We start from the raw sequence: 19,756 nt of genomic DNA on the forward strand, positions 1-19,756 counted from the left end.
TGAAGAGTACTATTTTACTTGTACAGAAACTGCCTAGAATAGACTTGTCCTTTGGACAGATGCTCCTCTTCCTTTCATCAATCTTACTCAGAAATATAAAGTCAGTATTTTGATGATCTTAATGAAGTCCACTGAAAAGTCTAACCACTCTAGCTTTTGCATGAAACCACACCATGCCAGAAAAGATCATGCATTTCAAATATCTTTTACTTTTCTGCCAGTTTTCTTAAAAGATAAGATTACTCTAACTCAAGCTACCAATTAAAAGTGGGGAGGAGGGAGATCTTTCTTCACCATAAAATACAAGCCAGGGACTGTAGATAAAATACCTGACATGATTTTTATAAGCCTATGTTTATAGCTGCTTGCAGATTCTCCCTGTTCACTTTTTAAGAAATAATCTAACAAATATTGTCTCTTTTAGTATATAGCGCTCACTTCTCTAACAGTTATGAAGTTCATAATTCTACAGTCATTAAAGCCCATGTACTTGGAAGCCTCTGACAAACATAAGAATAAAACTTACACAAAGTAAAGTTAGTCACAATATTTAATATTTTCATATTTACCTGAATTGTGGTATTTTTTCCCAACATATTCAAATGCAAAGAGTAGCTGGAGGTCTGTTGGCTGGGAATAATGAGCTATTGCAAGGCATACCTAGGAAAAATTCTACATTTAGAATTTGATTTTAACACACTTATTTAAATGAAAATGTACAATAAGGCCTTGATTACTGGGAGCATCATCTTGGATGGGGCAGTGATTACAGATATTTATTTACATGTTTTTTTCTGTTGACCTAGAATGTGAAAGAGCTCCTTAAGGCCAGGTATCTCATTCACTGTTGTGCCCCCAGGACACTGTTTATAATCTTTAGTGAGTACATGGTTAAGTATTCAGTAAGTGTTTACGGAGTTGAATTTTAACAGGAAAGTAATTTTATTCAAATAAATGAAACTCAAAACCTAGAGAAGCATTCTCTAAAAAGGCAGTGACATATATATACAGTCCTAAGGAAAGGATTGAAATAGTTTCATTTTTGGTGGACTATAATGACTTAATACCAGCAATCTGGAAGGTTTAATGTAAGGTATGAAATTTTAATGTTCATACCCCATGGATTAAAAAAAAAAAACCTGAACTTAACAGAAAAGCTACAGTGACAAAAAAATAAAAATTAGCAAGAAACCCTAACATACAGGATGGCTCAAAGAGGTACATCAAAAAAAAAAAACCAAACAAAAACGTGTGTTTAAGGAAATGGTTTGAGACTATGCCTATGGTAGAGAAAGTGTGGGCTTTGGAATCAAACAGATCGGGGCTTACATCGTAGGTCTACCAAACACCTGCCATGTAAGTGATGCAAAATCAGTTCACCTCTCTGAGCTTCGGTTTGTGCATCTGTGAAATGAAGACAATACCTATGGCTGAAATAAGGATTAACAATCTTAATGCATGCCTGGCTTCTGGAGAAGCTCCATACATGGAAATATGGTTGGTATTATTCCCAACTGCTGCTGGATAGAAGGAAAGACAGACAGTGCTCTATGTTTGCAAGGCCCTAGACTAGATTGTAGAAGAAAACACTCTTAAATGAACAGAGCGGAAAGAAGAACTATAAGACATATGCAAGGAGAGAAGAGGAGATCTTATTTGAAAAGATTACATATCATTTAGAAGGAAAAGCGTTAAGCCACATGACATATGTCCAACAGTGAGCAAGCAGGAAAAGTTCAGTTGTTAGTCCATGTCCATTAGCAGTGTTTGGGATGTGTTGATGCAGGTTCTAACTGTAACCAGTTCTCATTTAAAATACATTTTAAAAGTCTTTTATAGAATAAATGTTTCCTGTCTTACTAAATTAGAATATATATACAAATAAGAGGACAGAGTTTATCATTAGTTTTAGTTCTGACTAAAAACAACAATTACCAAAGGTTCCTGAAACCTTTATATAATAGCTCGATTTTCTCAATGGCTACAAGGAGAGCTTTCTATGACAGTCCCATTTAATGCAATTAGAGAGAGTAAACTACATTTCCATCCCTGATCTGTACAACAGTCTTCCTGAAAGAGCCTCTTCTAGCAGCAAGACTACTGCAATCCGTACCTCGAATCACCACTTCCTATTCCTCCGGGCACCATATTGACTTTATGAGTTTTGTAGCGCTTTTTTCAAGATTATCTTTCATTTTTGTTCCATTTCTCTGCACGATCACAGCCATGTTCTTAAGCCATACTCACCTTTCGGCATGTCTGTGGGCTTCCCCACATTCTGAAAAAAATCCACAATGCCTAAGATTTCTCTTCTGAAGATAAAATTCTGACCAACAACTTTGCTCCCGGGATAACCTGCCACAGTGCCCAGATACCTGCCTAATAAATGCAATCTTCTCATTCTTGACTCTTCCCCAAACTGGTTCTCCTCCACCAGACATCCCTTCCCATCCCAATATTCCTTCAGTGGTCTCCTGTCGGAGAATGACGTGCCTGCACAATACTGTGTCTGCCTCACTCACAGTCACCTCCTCTGCCACACGCTGCTCGGGAAATCCTTCTCCACAGCTCAGCCAACCACACTGTATCTGAAACTACCATCTCTGTTCAACTCGAATCTCTTCACAGGCCTTCCCATGACAGAGCTGATTTCCCAGTATTAACTGCAGAAACGCTTCTGTTCTATCTGAATAACAGCCACTGTGATATAAAGTGTCTCTTCAGTTAGCTATGCTTTCGTATAAAGTATTCATGAAATAGTTTTTAGTATAGATAAAATACAAAGTATTCATGAAATAGTTTTACTTAAGTATAGATAAAAAGGGCATGGGCGTTCTTTGTTTTAAATTCCATTCCTCAAGGGTAGATGCTGCGTCTCTCATTCATTCAACAGATACTTCCTGCACATCCACCATGTCCAAAGCCCTGGGGCAGCAGCAGCGAACAACAGAGACACAGATCCCTGGCCTCACTAAGCTTACATTCTAGGGGGGAAAACAGACACGAAACAAGATAAACAAAAACTATAGTAAGTGAGATAATTTTAAGTGCTAAAGGAAAAAAAAAAGTCCAGCAGGGAAGGGATATGAAATGTTATGGTGAGGCGAGAAGGAAATAGGTTAATAATTTAGAGGAGACCAGGAAAGACCTCTCTGCACAGAGCTGAGCGAAGACTTAAAGACTTCTAAGCATTTTTGCTCTCTATAGTAGCTTTCTGAGGTTGCTTTGAGCATAACAGCAGCTGCACTAAAAATACTAGTGGACAAAATTACTTACAACATAGTAAGGAAAAGTGCTCTAAGCCAATGAAACGGATCATATCATGTTCTCTAAGACATTTAGAAAGCAGCCACAGGCCTTGTTTACACAAAAGAAATTCACAGATCACTGATTATGGAATACGCTGTTTATGGCCACAAAGCAAAAACAAACAAAGCCTATCTGCTAGGCAAAACCCAACATAGCCCAATTCTAAAAAGCCCTTAAGAATAACACAACATCACATTTTTAAGGTTAGGAAAGCAAATGGGTATGTGTAATACCATCTTCACTTAAAGAAGACTATGAACAATCTTGTGAAACTGATATTGTTTAATCACCTGCACAATGCCGGATTTTGGCAGGGAGGGGGCACAACTTGAACTAAAGCTTGTGCTCAGCAGTGTCATTAAAAGATGCAAAATGTATTTCTATGTAACCTAAGTGAGGGTCATCTTTGAGAACCCAGATATAGGCACATACCACTTGCGTTATCTGGGTTACATCATGCTGTTATGTAGGACACTTTGAGAAGAGAAATAAAGCCAACATTCCTCTCCCTCAAGCGTTTTCATACACGCTCTTTAAAAAGCTTATGTCCACATTCCTAGCTTCTGTCACTGAGAGTTTCAAAGACTTAAAAAAGTAGGTCTCATTTTCATGTAAAATTATTCTAATTTTGTAATGTACTCCATAAGCATTAAAAATTTTTAGAAAATCTCTACATCTTTAAAAACTGCTCCTGAAAATAGTTCATTTGCACTGGTTATTATAAAGAATGAGAGTATCTTGGTATTAAAGACAGTGAATTACGGTAAATATTTTATTGGAGGAAAAAAGTAAACTACTTCTAAAGTGATTTTTGGGCCAAGACTGATTCTTGTGGACAGAAGCCAGAAGTACCCACAGCTGGCTTCTCCTCTAAGACCAGCCAGGGGTGCAGCCCTAGGGAAGCTCAAACCTTATCAAGTTCTAGCACACTGGCACACAAAACTGGTTTCCTATATTTTTGTGGTCTAAAAAGCCACCAAGGAGTTAAGTCTCATATTCAAGGCAAAAAAAAAAAAAAAAAAAGAAAAAAGAAAGAAAAAGAAAAGTTCAGGAAAGGCCAACTTATTGTTAAAATCTATAGATGGGTTGAATTTTCACTTCTAGAAAGTATGCCTGAACAAGTAGTTCACCACCAAGTATTCTGAGAATAAAGTGGAGACAAAGGACAAATATTTCACTTGCCATCTTTATATATATATATATTTTATAAGTGATAAATCATTGAAAAATATATATATTTTTTGTCCCTCAGTTTTGAGCAGAGGTTCTACAAAAGGAAATGGTGACTTCAAGTTGCTTTGAGGCTAGGTGTCCAAATTCTGCATTATCAAATTCCTTTTTTCTTTATACAGATCTGTCCCAAATATCCTTATTTACCTGTGACAGACCAAGGATAATGAAGAATGCTAATGGATGCAGTAGCACAATGTCATCTAATTTTGTCATAACATAATTTAGGCAACAGTAACTAGACTACCAGAAGGCTATAGAGCAACATTTAACAAAATGTGAACCAATTTAGCATTCTGAGATCTTGTATTTCAAACAGAAATATAAATGCTTTTAGTATTTCAAAGCTAATCAGTGGTTTACCCACCAAAGAACTCTGAACATGCATCTTGAAACACTGCATTTTAAAACGTGCATCCTAAAACAACTTAAAAAATCAGAGCATTTCCAGAGAAAATTTAGCAAAGTTTCTGGGAGATATAGTCAAGCTGTAACTTTCCAACTGTTACCTAATTTTAGATGAAAACTTGTTCACTTCAAATAAAAGAATTATGCTAGAATTCTCATTTTTAACTCATGAAGCCAGTAAGCTTTAACAGCACACGCCTTAACCTCTCTGTGTTTGAAAATGTGTAAATTAGGGAAAAAATTCTTTATTTATATTCCTACTGCCTCTAATTTTTTTCCTGTGCCTCCCTTCCCCCCAACATGACTGTACAAAAGACAAAAAGAGCATTTCCTTCAGGCCTGAGGTTACATCCTTTTAATATTTTAAGATAGTGGGGAAAAGGATTTTTGCCAGAAACTTGGTCTTGGGAAAAGGCATAAACAGTTGGACTAGGCTGTTTTTGTAGACCGTTCAATGCGGCCCCCTCCATCACTTACCAGCAGCACAAGGGATATCCTGAATTTCCAGAACACTCATCTGTTTCATTCATTTGGCAACTACTCACTTATGTGGAAACATCTTTTATGTCACTACTTTGTACCACTATTTAATTTTCAGCTGTTCACACTTTATCTTCTCAACTAAGCACTCTGCCTCACACATCAAAAATAACCAGCAAGTATATACTAGAAGGCTCAAGAATAAAGCCAAATAATTATGATTTCCAATTATTGAAATAGAGTCAACTGAAAAATACAGTTGAGAGTGGGAGAAAAGGAAACTTTCTGAAAGAATATTGGGCCACTGTATCAATTTCTAAAAAAAAAAAATCCTGTCCTAACTAAATCTCCTAAGTTCTATGGTGTCCCTATTCTTGAATCCCTATTCTTGAAATGCTATACATCCTGAAGTTAAGGTTTGCATAAGCAGATTCTTGATGCTTTGATTAAATTACACATATATATTTTAGCTCAAGAAAGTAACTCGGCTAAAATGTTTTGTTTTTTTTTTTTTTAAATTTTTTTTAACGTTTTATTTTATTTTTGAGACAGAGAGAGACAGAGCATGAACGGGGGAGGAGCAGAGAGAGAGGGAAACACAGAATCTGAAACAGGCTCCAGGCTCTGAGCTGTCAGCACAGAGCCCGATGCGGGGCTCGAACTCACAGACCGTGAGATCATGACCTGAGCTGAAGTCGGACGCTTAACCGACCAAGCCACCCAGGCGCCCCGGCTAAAATGTTTTATATACAGTCTATTGCCTAATTACGCCTGAAGTCTTTCTATATATGAGTGGGCATCTCAAATTAGTAAAATGCCAAAATCACAACCTGCAGAAATGAACAGCTGAAAGGGGTTTTAAAAGCTATCTAGGGGATGGGGAACCTGGGTGGCTCAGTCAGTTGAGCGACCGACTTCGGCTCAGGTCATGATCTCATGGTTTGTGAGTTCGAGCCCCTCATCGGGCTCTGTGCTGACAGCTCAGAGCCTGCTTCTCTTTCTGTGTCTCCCTCTTTCTCTGCCCCTCCCCCATCCATGATCTGTCTCTGTCTCAGAAATAAACATTAAAAAAATTAAAAAAAAAAAAAAAAAAAAGCTATCTAGGGGCACCTGGGTGGCTCAGTCAGTTGTGCATCCGACCCTTGATTTCGGCACAGGTCATGATCTCATGGTTTGTGGGATTGGGCCTTGCATTAGGCTCTGCGCAGTCAGCACAGAGCCTGCTTAGGATTCTCTCTCTCCCTCTCGCTGCCCTTCCCCTGCTCACGCTCTCTCAAAAATAAAACAAACATTTAAAAAAAAAAAAAGGCAATCTAGTTGACTTTTCAAAAATGCAGCATGCTGGAAGATGGTTTCACAGACTCCCTCTGAAAACTTTTAGCCACAGAGTCCACCATCACCCTGCTCGATTATCTAGTCCCAGTGGTCCAGCACTTTCAGACATTTATCTTATTATGCTTGCCTTCCTGTGAAGAAACCACCAAAGTGTATGAAGACAGCTGCCTTAAGAATTTTTTGACAGCCTCATTTTGAAATCATCAGAAAATTCACTGCGGTAAGTCTACCAACCATGGAAAACAAATGCACCCATTTTTTGGTGGTGTAAAAGCTGTCTCATTTCTGCAAGAAGGTTCCACTTCACTAAGAAAACTGTTCCTTTATTCCCAATGTGTAGGAGCAGGCTTCTCCTGAAAATTCTGTTATTATTCTCTGCATTTGCTGCACCATATAGATGGGCTGGTAGGGCATTAGGTCCACCAGCTTCACTTGTTGGCCAAAGCCAAATGTGGGATGAAGGAAGTAGGAATTTCTGTCATGAACCTTATTCCATGAGTAGGCAAAAAACATTCCCCAGAAGGCAAGAGAAAAACAAAGCCAATGAAAAAGTCCCTAGTTTTTAGCTGTTCCTGTGAATAGCACTCAAATTAATTCACTATGATTTCTTTACAGCACTAAAGACTATGGGTCTCTCCCATAACTATATATTTACTTAACCCTTCGGTAACTTAAGTCTAGCCTTTAGTTCATTGATAAAGTTCTGAGGTATTTTCTAAAGTTCTAACCAAGAAAGAAACCAGCTGGTACTGGTCTTAATGCAAAAGATACACTAATTTTCACATCACAGTTTTTGGTATATTAGGAGCTGATGACAAAAAAACCCCACAACTATACAGAATACTTTAAAACAGTCATAAATTAGTCCAAGGAAATAGTTCTATTAACATTCTTGGTTTTGACTTTACTTAAGGAGATATCTGATAACTTCCCCTAAAAAAAAGTCTGAGCAACTGAGAAAGGAGAATTTCCATACAGAACTGATATTGGTAAATACAGTGTGAAACACAGAATTTGATAAAGCTTAATAATATTACCTTTTTGGCACTTTCAGGACCCGATTCATCAAAGCGAAATCTGACAATTCTGAAATCTTTACAGTAAATAATTAACTCTGTTGGATTAAATTTCAGTTTCTGGTTGGGACCTAGGACTTTCTGCTTCCTCTTGTGGTCATTTACTAAAAATGAAAAAATAAAGAAAAAATGTGTAAAAATTCTTTCTTGTTACCCAGCCTTTCATACACTTGAACAAATTATTACTGAAAATAATTAAGTTACCCACCATTTGAGCACGGCTTCTCTGGAATCTGTCCTATCTGTCTACAACTTCTAGAGCTTTAGGATATTGGTGTTAACTTTGCTTTTGACTAGATTTTAAATGATCTTTGCACAAACCACTTAAGACACATTTAATGCTTAAAATTTTAATTAAAGAGAGGACAAATATTCAGAAAACACAAAAAGCTATATATGCTATATTTCCACTTAAAAATATGGGGTGCCTGGGTGGCTCAGTGGGTTAAGTGTCTGACCTTGGCTCAGGTCATGATCTCACGGTTTGTGAGTGTGTCAGCTGTGCTGACAGCTCAGAGACTGGAGCCCGCTTCAGATACTGTGTCTCCCTCTCTCTCTCTCTGCCCTTCCCCTGCTAGCGCTCTCTCAAAAATAAATAAATGTTAAAAAAAATTATAATAATTTATTGACTTCTCTCTCTTTCATTAATGTTCTTAGGACTGAAAAAAAAGGGGAGGGGGAAGTAAACCTATAGAAATAAATTCCAACCCAAGTATCTGATTCTTTAAGCAATACTTCCTAAGAAGAATCAGTTTTCATGGACTGAGTAAAGACTACATACCTGTGACAATTTGCTCAATACATGTTAAAGGGACATCATGCTCACCAAGAAGAAGATTTCTGTAATGGAATTTCTGAAATAAAAAATTATGTTCATGTTAAGTCTTTTCCCAATAACCTCAAATAGTAATAAGAGCCTTACTTTCAAATGTGATGAGAAACTGTGATGTCTATCCCTAAAAAGAATAAAAAGCTTTTGCTTGCAGTGCTATGACAATTCTAATGATAGAGTATCTTAGAACACACTTCAGTCGTAAAAAGAAACGCATGCTGTGTTCATGTTCTCTCCACCTTTCTCTTCAAACTTTTATATATGAGGTTAAACTGTACACTACAATACAATATCATTATAATACCTCAGATATATAATATTGTCAATCACTTCATAGGCAACCATTTACATGTCTAGTTCTGGTTAAACTGTCATTAAATATTAAAGAAAAAGGGACTCTTAAGTCATCAGATTTTGATTTTACAAAGGAGATTTCAGAAAATCACTCTTTAGAAAGTAACTCTTTTTGGGGTGCCTGGATGGCTCAATCAGCTAAGTGTCCAACTTCAGCTCAGGTCATGATCTCATGGTTTGTGAGTTCAAGCCCCGCATTGGGCTCTGTGCTGACCGCTCTCCCTCTCTCTCTCTGCCCCTCCCCTGCTCACACTCTGTCTCTCTCTCTCTCTCTCAAAAATAATAAACATTAAAAAAAAAAAAAGTAACTCTTTTGAGAGCAGTAATTCTACTGGGAATAATCTTTAGGCAAATTATAACTTTTTTTTTTTTAAACTTGTGAACAAATGTTTTATACTCATTTTAAAATTCTGAACATAGTTGACACTATTAACCTGCTGTCAGTAGAGCACTGGCTTATTTGGCTATTAGTGGTATCAGATGTATGCTATTTCAAGTATATGCATCTCATTTACAGTGAAGTCTGGGCCAGAGATAAAAATGAAGCTAAAAACAAAGGGGAAAACCTAGTCTACAGCCAAATAAGCAAGTGTATCTATATACTAGGTATCTGTAAATGCCTTTAGTCTAAATATACCTACAAAATCTTGCAATAAACACACAAATATATAGTAAATATTTTGGTAAATTAATGAATGACTGTATGAAATATACTTACCTAGAGTAAGACTTCAGTCAAAAGTTTATAATTAATATCCAAATATTTGAGTAGAGAATAATTACTATTATAAATAAAAATCCAGGGGTTAAAAGTATTTAACACTTTACACATCAAAATAGAAAAGCTGAGGAAAAGTCCAGAATTTTAAAGTTAATCAAATGAACATCTGAACTTTTAAAAACCGAAAATTATATGGAACTACCGTTTTCCAGTGAGACCATAAAATGGCAAGAGGGTGATTAAGGAAAAAATTTACTCGTATTTTTCTTCATTCTAACTGTACTAGAAATTTTGAAATTTCAAACTAGAATTTGATGTTTCAGAAAAGGAATTAGTTAAAAATACTATGAAATCTATAAAATGTGTTGCACTTACAAAATTTTTTGCTAAATAAACTTTTCTCTTTATGACTAGTAAAAAATGGACATCTTATTTTTAAAAGCAGTTTAAGATGTGGAAGAAAGAAAATAAGAACTCCCTTATTGAAAGGGATACATAAGCAATCACAGGGGATAAAAACCAAGGTGACTCACATCTCACTAATTCTGTTCCTCAAGTCCCAACATTCTTCTTAAACTTTATTTTGAATTTTAATATAATAAATTCCCAACACTGTTAATCCCTTAATGATTTTATTATAGTTTTCCACACCTGTTTTTTACGGAATTATATGTACTCCTTACAGTCAAATCCTTGATACAATTAAACAACACACAAATGAAACACACCTGTAATGGCATTGGGTCATCCGTAATAAAGGAAATTTTGAAGTTACTGCAGATCAGCTTTCCCCACAGATCGTACTGACTTGTGTCTGTTGCAATACATTTTCTCACAAAGTTGACTTCATTTACGACAATTTCTCCTTTAAAAAAAAAAATATTGTGTGAGCTACAACTATACCATAAAATGTCTAGTCACTGTGTGGCCTACAAGGACTACTTCCAGATGATGACAGTAAGAAGGGACGCTTACAGGAGCCAGGCACCATGGGTTTCCATCCTCACAACAGTACCAGTAACAGCAAGAGACTGCCCCCCATTTATAAGTACAAAAACTGAGGCACAAAGAGCTTAGAGGTCTGAGATGGTTCAACCAGAAAAGCTGAAACTGAGCCTGCATTCTTTAATACTATGTGATACTGCCTTCCACTATCATTTACTGAAAGGCATTCTGGAGAAGAAATAAACTATACTCCTTCAGAGTATTACTGGATGGAATATTTGTGTTTTATTAACATGTGATTTTACATCCCAAACCAATGTCTTTGACTCCTTTCCTAAGGGATGAGAAACAGACTTTGGGTTTAACCCAAAAATTAATAATGTAATCTATTATTGGTAAATAGGGTTCAGGATGGCAAGGCAGGAAGATCCTGAACTCACCTCCTCTCACGAACAGAGTTTATAGCTACATGTAGATAATTTCCCGTTAAAAACAAAAAAAACAAAAAAGTAAAGGCAGGGCACCTGGGTGGTTCAGGTGGTTAAACGTCCAACTTCGGCTCAGGTCACCATCTCATGGTTCATGAGTTCAAGCCCACAATGGGTTCTCTGCTGTCAGCGCAGAGCCTGCTTGGTATCCTCTGTCTTCCTTTCTCTCTGCCCTAACCCTGCTCACATGCACACACTCTCAAAAATTAATAAACATTTCAAAATATTTTTTAAAAACCCAACAACACCTGAAGGCTGAGTGATGGCTATACATTGGGCAAATGAGAACGAAACCATATAGAAGCAGGTAAGAGAAGGTGGGGCATCCCTGCATGGTGACCCATGATGAGGATGGAACTCAAAACCCAGAGGCTCTCCCTGAAGAGTAAAGAGTTCAAATGTTACACATCAGGCATCCCAAGTTTTAAGGCAATCCTTAAAGAGACAAGACCCCAAAACAAGAAACTCTGAAAACCAATGAGGCTTGTGTCCCAATAAGACCCATAAGATGATAGAGATCTGAGAAGCTGCCCTTAAAAGGCTCAGACACTTAAGACTCACCCACCCGAGGGCCCAGGTCAGAGGCAGCCAATGGTACCCAGACTTAAAGTAAAGGAGGATCACCTGCTTATATTAAAGCGTTGGCCCGAAGGGCAGGCATCTACTCTAACATGCTTATCTAGGAGCCTGCTGGAACATTCTCCCAAAACAGAGACTGGTGGGCACCATTTTTGCACACTCCCTTTGCTGTGCTCCACATCACCAGTATCTCCCAGAAGGGAGCTTTTACATGCATCTGGTGTCGCAATTTTTGTGGCTGCCAACTAGGGAATGCCTCTTGACTGCCTGGCTCTGGAGGCCAGGGGAGCTTGCATTCTTGGTCCCACAGGACTATAATGATCAATGTTACCCAGAAAGGAGCACATGCCCCTGCCTGGAGCCCTGATTTTTGTGACTGCTGCCAGTGGACAGGTCTCCATCATGTGGCTCTGGCAGCCAGTGGGATTTACACTTTTGGGTCTTTTACAGTCACAGGACTGTAACCAACAGAGAAAGAGTTCTTGAACAGCTGCTACCCTCAGAGCATAGCAAGAGGCAACAGACCCAGAAGCACAGTCTTTCTGTGAAGGAGGACCATTAGCTAATCATCACAACTACGGCCTGAGAGGCAGGTTTCTAATTACAGACACATCCAGGGTCTGACTGTAATTCTTTCCAGCGACTGCGGAGGGTGGGCGCTGTCTTTGTGGTCATCCTCTGCAGCACTCCACAGCATCAGTATCTCCTAGTGGGGAGCTTTACATGTCTCTGGTGCCCTGGTTTTTATGTCTGGAGCCCCAGGTTTTGCAGCTGCTGCCCGAGGACATCCCTTGATCACCTGGCTCTGGTGAGGCTCTTACATTCCTGGGTCCCATGAAACTGTGGCAATTGGAGATGGCTTTTGGCACACTACCAGCCCTAGGACGCTGTGCAGCCAGGAGACAGGCACAAACCCTCAGTCTTTCTATGAAGGAGACCTCTCTGCTTGTGCTAGAGCCTTGGCCTGAAGGGCAGGTTTCAGGTTGGCATACAGTTAGTGGTCTACAGAACTGCCCTCGAAGAAAGCAGCCTTGTGGGGGCCATCTTGATGTTCTCCCTCTGCCTTTCTTCAGCCTGCCAGTGTCATCCAGAAAAGTGTTTATTCACTTGTCTAGAGCCCTGATTTTTGCTACTGCTACTCAGGGAACATCTAAAGATCTTCCGACTCTGGTGGCCAGTAGGGCTTACACTTGGGGTCCCACAAGACTATATACATTTGTGTATCTTAAAAAGTTGATGCCAGAGGGTTGGCTTCCAGTCAGCTGGAATCTAGGTGCTGAGAACCCCCCTTTGGAACACTGACAGGTTTGGCACATCCTAAACTACTGGAAGCTATTAAAAATATAATAGGCCGTTTGGACAAGCATGACAGTTTGAGAGACAACAAAGAACTGGGGTAGGGGAGAACAATAAGGTTCACCTCCTATACAAGGACCCTCCTTCAAGACTTCAAGACTTCAAGTCTTCGAAGACTCCTTCGAGACGTAGTTGTTTCATCTACTGTATAGAAACCAACACAGAGAGTCGAGGAAAAATGAAGAAACAGGGGAATATTCCAAATGAAAGAACAAGATAAAATCTCAGAGAAAAAACTTAGTTAAATAGAGGTAAGTAATTTACCTGATAAAGAGTTCAAAGAGCTCACCAAACTGGGGAGAAGAACACACGAACACAATGAGAACTTCAACAAAAAGATGGAAGTTATAAGTACCAAATAGAAGTCATAGAACTGTTGAACACAATAACTGAACCAAAAATACTCCCAGGGGTTCAACAAGAGACTAGATAAAAAAGAAGAACAAATCAGTCAACTCAAAGGCAAGGCAGTAGAACCCACCCAAATCAGAATAGCAAAAAGAAAAAAGAATGGAAAAAGTGAGGACAGCTTAAAGGACTTACTGGATAACATCAAATAGCTAGCATTTACATCACAGGGCTCCTAGAAGAAGAGAAAGGGGGCAGAAATTTTATTGGAAGAAATAATGGCTGAAAATTTCCCTAACTCGGAAAAGAAAATGAACATCCACATCCAGGAAGCTCAGAAAGTTCCCAATAAGAGGAACCCAAATAATTAAAAGCAAAAATGAACTACTGGGACCTCATCAAGATAAAAATCTTCTGCACTGCAAAGGAAACAATCAACAAAACCAAAAGGCAACCGGCATAATGGGAAAAGATATTTGCAAATGACATTTCAGATAAAGGGTTAGTATCCAAAATCTATAAGGAACTTACCAAACTTAATACCTGAAAAACAAACAATCCAGTGAAGAAACCGGCAGAAGACATGAATAGACACTTTTCCAAAGAAGACATCCAGATGGCCAACAGACACATGAAAAGATGCTCAATGTCACTTATCATCAGGGAAACAGACTGAGATACCACCTCACACCGTCAGAGTGGCTAATATCAACAACTCAGGAAACAGCAGATGCTGAAGAGGATGTGGAGAAATGGGAACGCTTGTGCACTGTTGGTGGGAATGCAAACTGGTGCAGCCACTCTGGAAAACAGTGTGGAGGTTCCTCAAAAAATTAAAAATAAAACTATCTTACGACCCAGCAATTGCACCAGTAATTTATCCAAGGGATACAGGAGTGCTGATTCATAGGGGCACATGTACCCCAATGTTTACAGCAGTGCTTTCAACAATAGCCAAATTATGGAAAGAGCCTAAATGCCCATGAACTGATGAATGGATAAAGAAGATGTGGTTTATAAGGTGCCTGAGTGGCTCTTAGGCTCAGGTCATGCTCTTACAGTTCAGGAGTTCAAGCCCTGCAAAGGGCTCTGTGCTGAAAGATGTGGTTTATATATATATGATGGAATACTACTTGGCAATGAGAAAGAATGAAATCATGCCATTTGCAGCAATGTGGATGGAACTGAAAGGCATTATGCTGAGTGAAATAAGTCAGTCAGAGAAGGAGAGATATCATATGTTTTCACTCATATGCAGATCTTGAGAAACTTAACAGAAGACCATGGGGGAAGGGAAGGGGAAAAAAATAGTTACAAACAGAGAGAGAGGGAGGTAAACCATAAGAGACTCTTAAATACAGAGAACAAACTGAGGGTGGATGGGGGTGGGGAGAGGGGCAAATGGGAGATGGGCATCGAGGAGGGCACTTGTTGGAATGAGCACTGGGTGTTGTATGTAAGCAATGAACCACGGAAATCTACCCCTAACACCAAGAGCACACTTTACACACTGTATGTTAGCCAGTTTGACAATAAATTATATTAAAAAAAAAAAAAAAAAAGAGAAACCCAAAGAGACCCATGCCAAGACACATTACAATTACAATGTCAAAAGATAAAAACAAGTATAGAATATTAAAAGCAACAAGGGAAGGGGTGGCTCAGTTGGTTGAGCATCTGACTTTGGCTCAGGTCATGATCTCACAGTTCCTGAGTTCAAGCCCTGCATCAGGCTCTAAGCTGTCAGCGCGGAGCGTGCTTTGTATCCTCTGTCTCCCTCTCTGTCTCTGACTCTCTCTCTCTGACAAGAGAAAAACAACTTGCTATTACAAGGGAAACCCCATAAGGCCATCACACCTTTCAGCAGAAACTGCACAGGCCAGAAGAGAGGACACCATATATTCAAAGTGCTGAAAATTCTTTTGACTTTGAATACTCTACACAGCAAAGTTACTGTTTAGAAGTGGATAAAAAATTTTCCAGACAAACAAAAGCTAAAGAAGTTTATCACCACTAAACTGGCTTTACAAGAAATGTTAAAGGGACTTCTTTAAGCTGAAAAGAAAGGGCACTAATTAATAACAAGAACACATATGAAAGAATACATCTCACTGAAAAAATAAACACATAGTAAAGGTAGGGGATTAGTTACTTCTTTTTTGGTAGTGGATTAATTACTTCTAAAGCTACTAAGAAGGTTAAAAGACAAAAGTAATAAAAGGAACTAAAACTGCAATATTTAGTTATGGGATACAGAAGATAAAGAAATGTAAAACGTGACTTCGAAAACAAAATGTGGGTGGGAACAGTAATAATGTTGAGCTCTACAATGGGATCAGACTTAAGTTGTTATCAACTTAAAACAGACTGTTTATAGACAGAAGTTATTATATGCAAGCCTCATGGTAACCACTAATCAAAAACCTATAGTAAATACACAAAAGATACAGAGAAAGGAATATAAGCTTACCATTAAAGAAAGTAATCAAACCACAAAGGAAAAGAGCAAGAGAAGAAAGGAACAGAGAGGAACTTACAAAAACTGCCAGAAAACAATTTAACAAAATGGCAATAAACATATACCTCTCTGTAATTACTTTAAATGTAAATGGGCTAAATGCTCCAATCAAAAGATATAGAGTGGATGAATGGATAAAAAAAAACAAGAACCATCTATACACTAACTATCATAGACTCACAGACTGAAAAAGAAGGATGGAACAAGGGATTTTCCATACAAATGTAAACCAAAGGTGGGGTAGCTCTACTTAGGCAAAATAGACTTTAAAACAGACTGTGATAACAGACAAATAAGAGTTTTACACAATGATAAAAAGGTCAACCAGAAGATATAATATTTATAAATACTTATGCATCCAACATAGGAGCACCGAAATATATAAAGAAAATATTAACAGACTTATAGAGGAAAAATAAGACAGCAATATAGTAATAGCTGGGGACTCTATTATTGCCAATAAATTGGATCAATTACCAAAATGAGACGAGAATGCCACAAGAAAAGAAAATTATAGGTCAATATCCCTGATGAGCATATATGTAAAAATCCTCAACAAAATACTTGCAAACTGAAAAATTCAACAATAATACATTAAAAGAACCATATACCATGATCAAGTGGGATTTATTCCAGGGATCCAAGGATGGTTCAACACCTGCAAATCAGTCAATGTGATACATATTAACAAACCGAAGGATAAAAATCGTGTAATTATCTCAATAGATGCAGGAAAAGAATCTGACAAAGTTCAACATCCATTTACAATAAAAACTCTCAACAAAGCAGATACAGAGGCAAATATACCTTTACATAATAAAGGCCATATATGACAAGCCCACAGCTAACATCATACTCAATAGTGAAAAACTGAAAGCTTTTCCTCTAAAATCAGTAACAGAACAAGGATGCACACTCTTGCCATTTTTATTCAATGTAGTACTGGAACTCCAAGCCACAGAAACTAGGTAAGAAAAAAAAAGTCATCTAAACTGAAAATGAAGTAAGTGTCACTACTTGCAGATGACACGATATATATACATATATACAGAAGAACACCTTAAAGATTTCGTCAGAAAACTGCTAACTGTAATAAATGAATTCAGTAAGGTTGTGGGATACAAAATCAATACACAAAAACCTGTTATATTTCCATATATTAATAATGAACTATCAGAAAGAGGAATTAAGGAAACAATCTTATTTACAATTACATCATAAAGAATAAAATACCCAGGAATAAATGTAACCAAAGAAGTAAAAAATTTGTATACTGAAGACTAGAAGATATTAATGAAAAAAAAACTGAAAATGACACAAATAAATGGAAATATATCTCATGTCCATGATTGGAAGAATTAATATTTTTAAAATGTCCTGTCTACCCAAAGAAATATACAAATTCAATGCAATCTCTATCAAAATTCCAGTGGCATTTATCACGGAAACAGAACAAGCAATCTTAAAATCTGTATGGAGCCATTAAAGACCCCAAAAAGCCAAAGCAATCCTGTAAAAGCACAAAGCTGAAGGTGTGATGCTCCCTGATGTCAACCTATATTACAAACCTATAGTAATTAAAGTAATACAGCACTGGTAAACAGACACATAAATCAATGGAACAGAATAGACAACCCAGAAATAAACCCACACATACGTGATCAATTAATTTATAACAAAGGAGCCAAGAATATATACTGGGGAAAGCACAGTCTCTTTCGTAAATGGTGTTTAGAAAATTAGATAGCCAGGTCACCTATGGCTCAGTCAGTTAAGCGTCTGACTCTTGATTTTGGCTCAGGTCACAATCCCAGGGTGGTGGGATTGAGCCCCACATTGGGCTCCACACTGAGTGTGAAGCCTGTTTAAGATACTCACTCCCTCTGCCCCTCTTCCACACTCACCTGTTCTAAAACAAAAAAATTTTAAAAAGAAAAAATTAGGGGCGCCTGGGTGGCTCAGTTGGTTAAGCGTCCGACTTCAGCTCAGGTCATGATCTCACAGTTCGTGAGTTCGAGCCCCATGTTGGGCTCTGTGCGGACAGCTCAGAGCCTGGAGCCTGCTTCATGTTCTGTCTCCTTCTCTCTCTGCCCCTCCCCCACTCATGCTGTCTCTCTCTGTCTCTCAAAAATAAATAAACATTAAAAATTTAAAAAAAAATTAGATAGTGACATGCAAGGGAATGAAACTGAACCACTATCTTACATCATACACAAAAATTAACCTAAAAGGGATTAAAGACTTGACAGAGAAAGACAGATACCATATGTTTTCACTCATATGTGGATCTTGAGAAACTTAACAGAAAACCATGGGGGAAGGGAGGGGAATAAAAAGTTACACAGAGGGAGGGAGGGAGGCAAACTGTAAGAGACTCTTAAATACAGAGAACAAACTGAGGGTTGATGGGAGGTGGGGGAGAGGGAACAGTGGGTGATGGGCATTGAGGAGGAGGGCACTTGTTGGGATGAGCACTGGACGTTGCATGGAAGCCAATTTGACAATAAATTAAAAAAAAAAAAAAAAAAAAAAGACTTGACTATAAGACCTGAAACCCTAAAACTCCTAGAAGAAAACATAGGCTGTAATCTCTTTAACATAGGCCTTGGTGATAATTTTTTTAATCTGACACCAAAAGGGCAACAAAAAGCAAAAACAAACAAGTAGGACTACATCAAACTAAAAAGCTTCTGCACAGCAAAAGAAACTATCAACAGAATAAAAGGCAGCCTAATGAATGAAAGAAAATACCTTCAAATTATATATATGAGGCTAACACCCAAAATATATAAAGAACTCATATAATTCAACAGCAAAACAAAACCAAACCTGATTTAAAAAATGGGCAGAAGATCTGAATAAATATTTCTCCAAAGGCATACAGATAGCCAACAGGAAAATGAAAAGATGCTCTACATCATTAATCATCAGGGAAGTGCAAATCAAAAGAACAATGAGGTATCACCTCGCACCTGTTGAAATGGCTATTATCAAAGAGATTAGAAATAACAAGTGTTGTCGAGGATGTAGAGAAAAGGTAATCCTTGTACACTACTGGTGAGAATGTAAACTGGTGCAGATACTGTGGAAAACAGTATAAAGGTTCCTCAAAAATTAAAAATAGAACTACCCTATGACCCAGCAGTTCCACCTTTGCGTATTCATCCAGAGAAAATGAAAACATAACTTGAAAAGATATTTGCACCCACATGTAGCTGCAGCATTATTTACAATAGCCAAAATATGGAAACAATGTAAGTGTCCATCAATGGACGAATGGATAGAGAAGATGTGATACACACACACAGACACACACACACACAGGATTATTATTCAGTTGAAAAAGAAAATGAAATCTTGCCATTTGCAACAACATGCTTGCACCTTGGGGGCATTATGCTAAGAGGAATAAATCAAAGACAAATATTGCATAATCTGTCTTATATATGGAATCAAACAAACAAACAAACAAACAAGAACAACCCAAGGTCTTAGGTACAGAGAAGAATTAGTTTGCCAGAGGTGGAGGATGGGAGAAATGGGTGAGAACAGTTTTTCGTTTTTTAAATAAATTGAATTAAAAAAAATTTTTTTTAAATAAGGTATATTCCACAAAGCTAAAGTGAGTGTCTCTCTGCACCCAAATTTGAACTTACCCGCCAATAAAACTTTAAAATATAGTTTTAGAGTTAAAAGCGAAGATTAAAGAAAGAAACATAAGAGGTCAAAACAAAATTTATAATGTGCTTTGACAGGAATTTAAAGTGCGGTCATCAT

The 19,756-nt window shown here is 37.8% G+C and overlaps 1 protein-coding gene across 2 annotated transcripts in view; it reads right to left on the reverse strand.

Moving 5' to 3' along the window:
* MTMR10 (myotubularin related protein 10) overlaps positions 1–19,756 on the reverse strand; it is a 54,453-nt gene that overhangs the window by 22,861 nt on the left and 11,836 nt on the right. The window contains exons 1-5 of one of the 2 annotated variants that reach the window (XM_042941238.1): positions 13,657–13,857; positions 10,474–10,610; positions 8,620–8,692; positions 7,800–7,942; positions 570–660 (exon numbers count right to left, since the gene is read on the reverse strand). In XM_042941238.1, coding sequence (XP_042797172.1) covers positions 570–660; positions 7,800–7,942; positions 8,620–8,692; positions 10,474–10,610; positions 13,657–13,666 — 454 coding nt within the window. In that variant the 5' untranslated portion in view covers positions 13,667–13,857. Of the gene's footprint in view, positions 1–569; positions 661–7,799; positions 7,943–8,619; positions 8,693–10,473; positions 10,611–13,656; positions 13,858–19,756 lie in introns of those variants that run through there. The other variant, XM_042941237.1, reaches the window with a different exon arrangement.

This window comes from Panthera leo, chromosome B3, assembly GCF_018350215.1.
Source record: "Panthera leo isolate Ple1 chromosome B3, P.leo_Ple1_pat1.1, whole genome shotgun sequence".
NCBI classification, from domain to species: Eukaryota; Metazoa; Chordata; class Mammalia; order Carnivora; family Felidae; genus Panthera; species Panthera leo.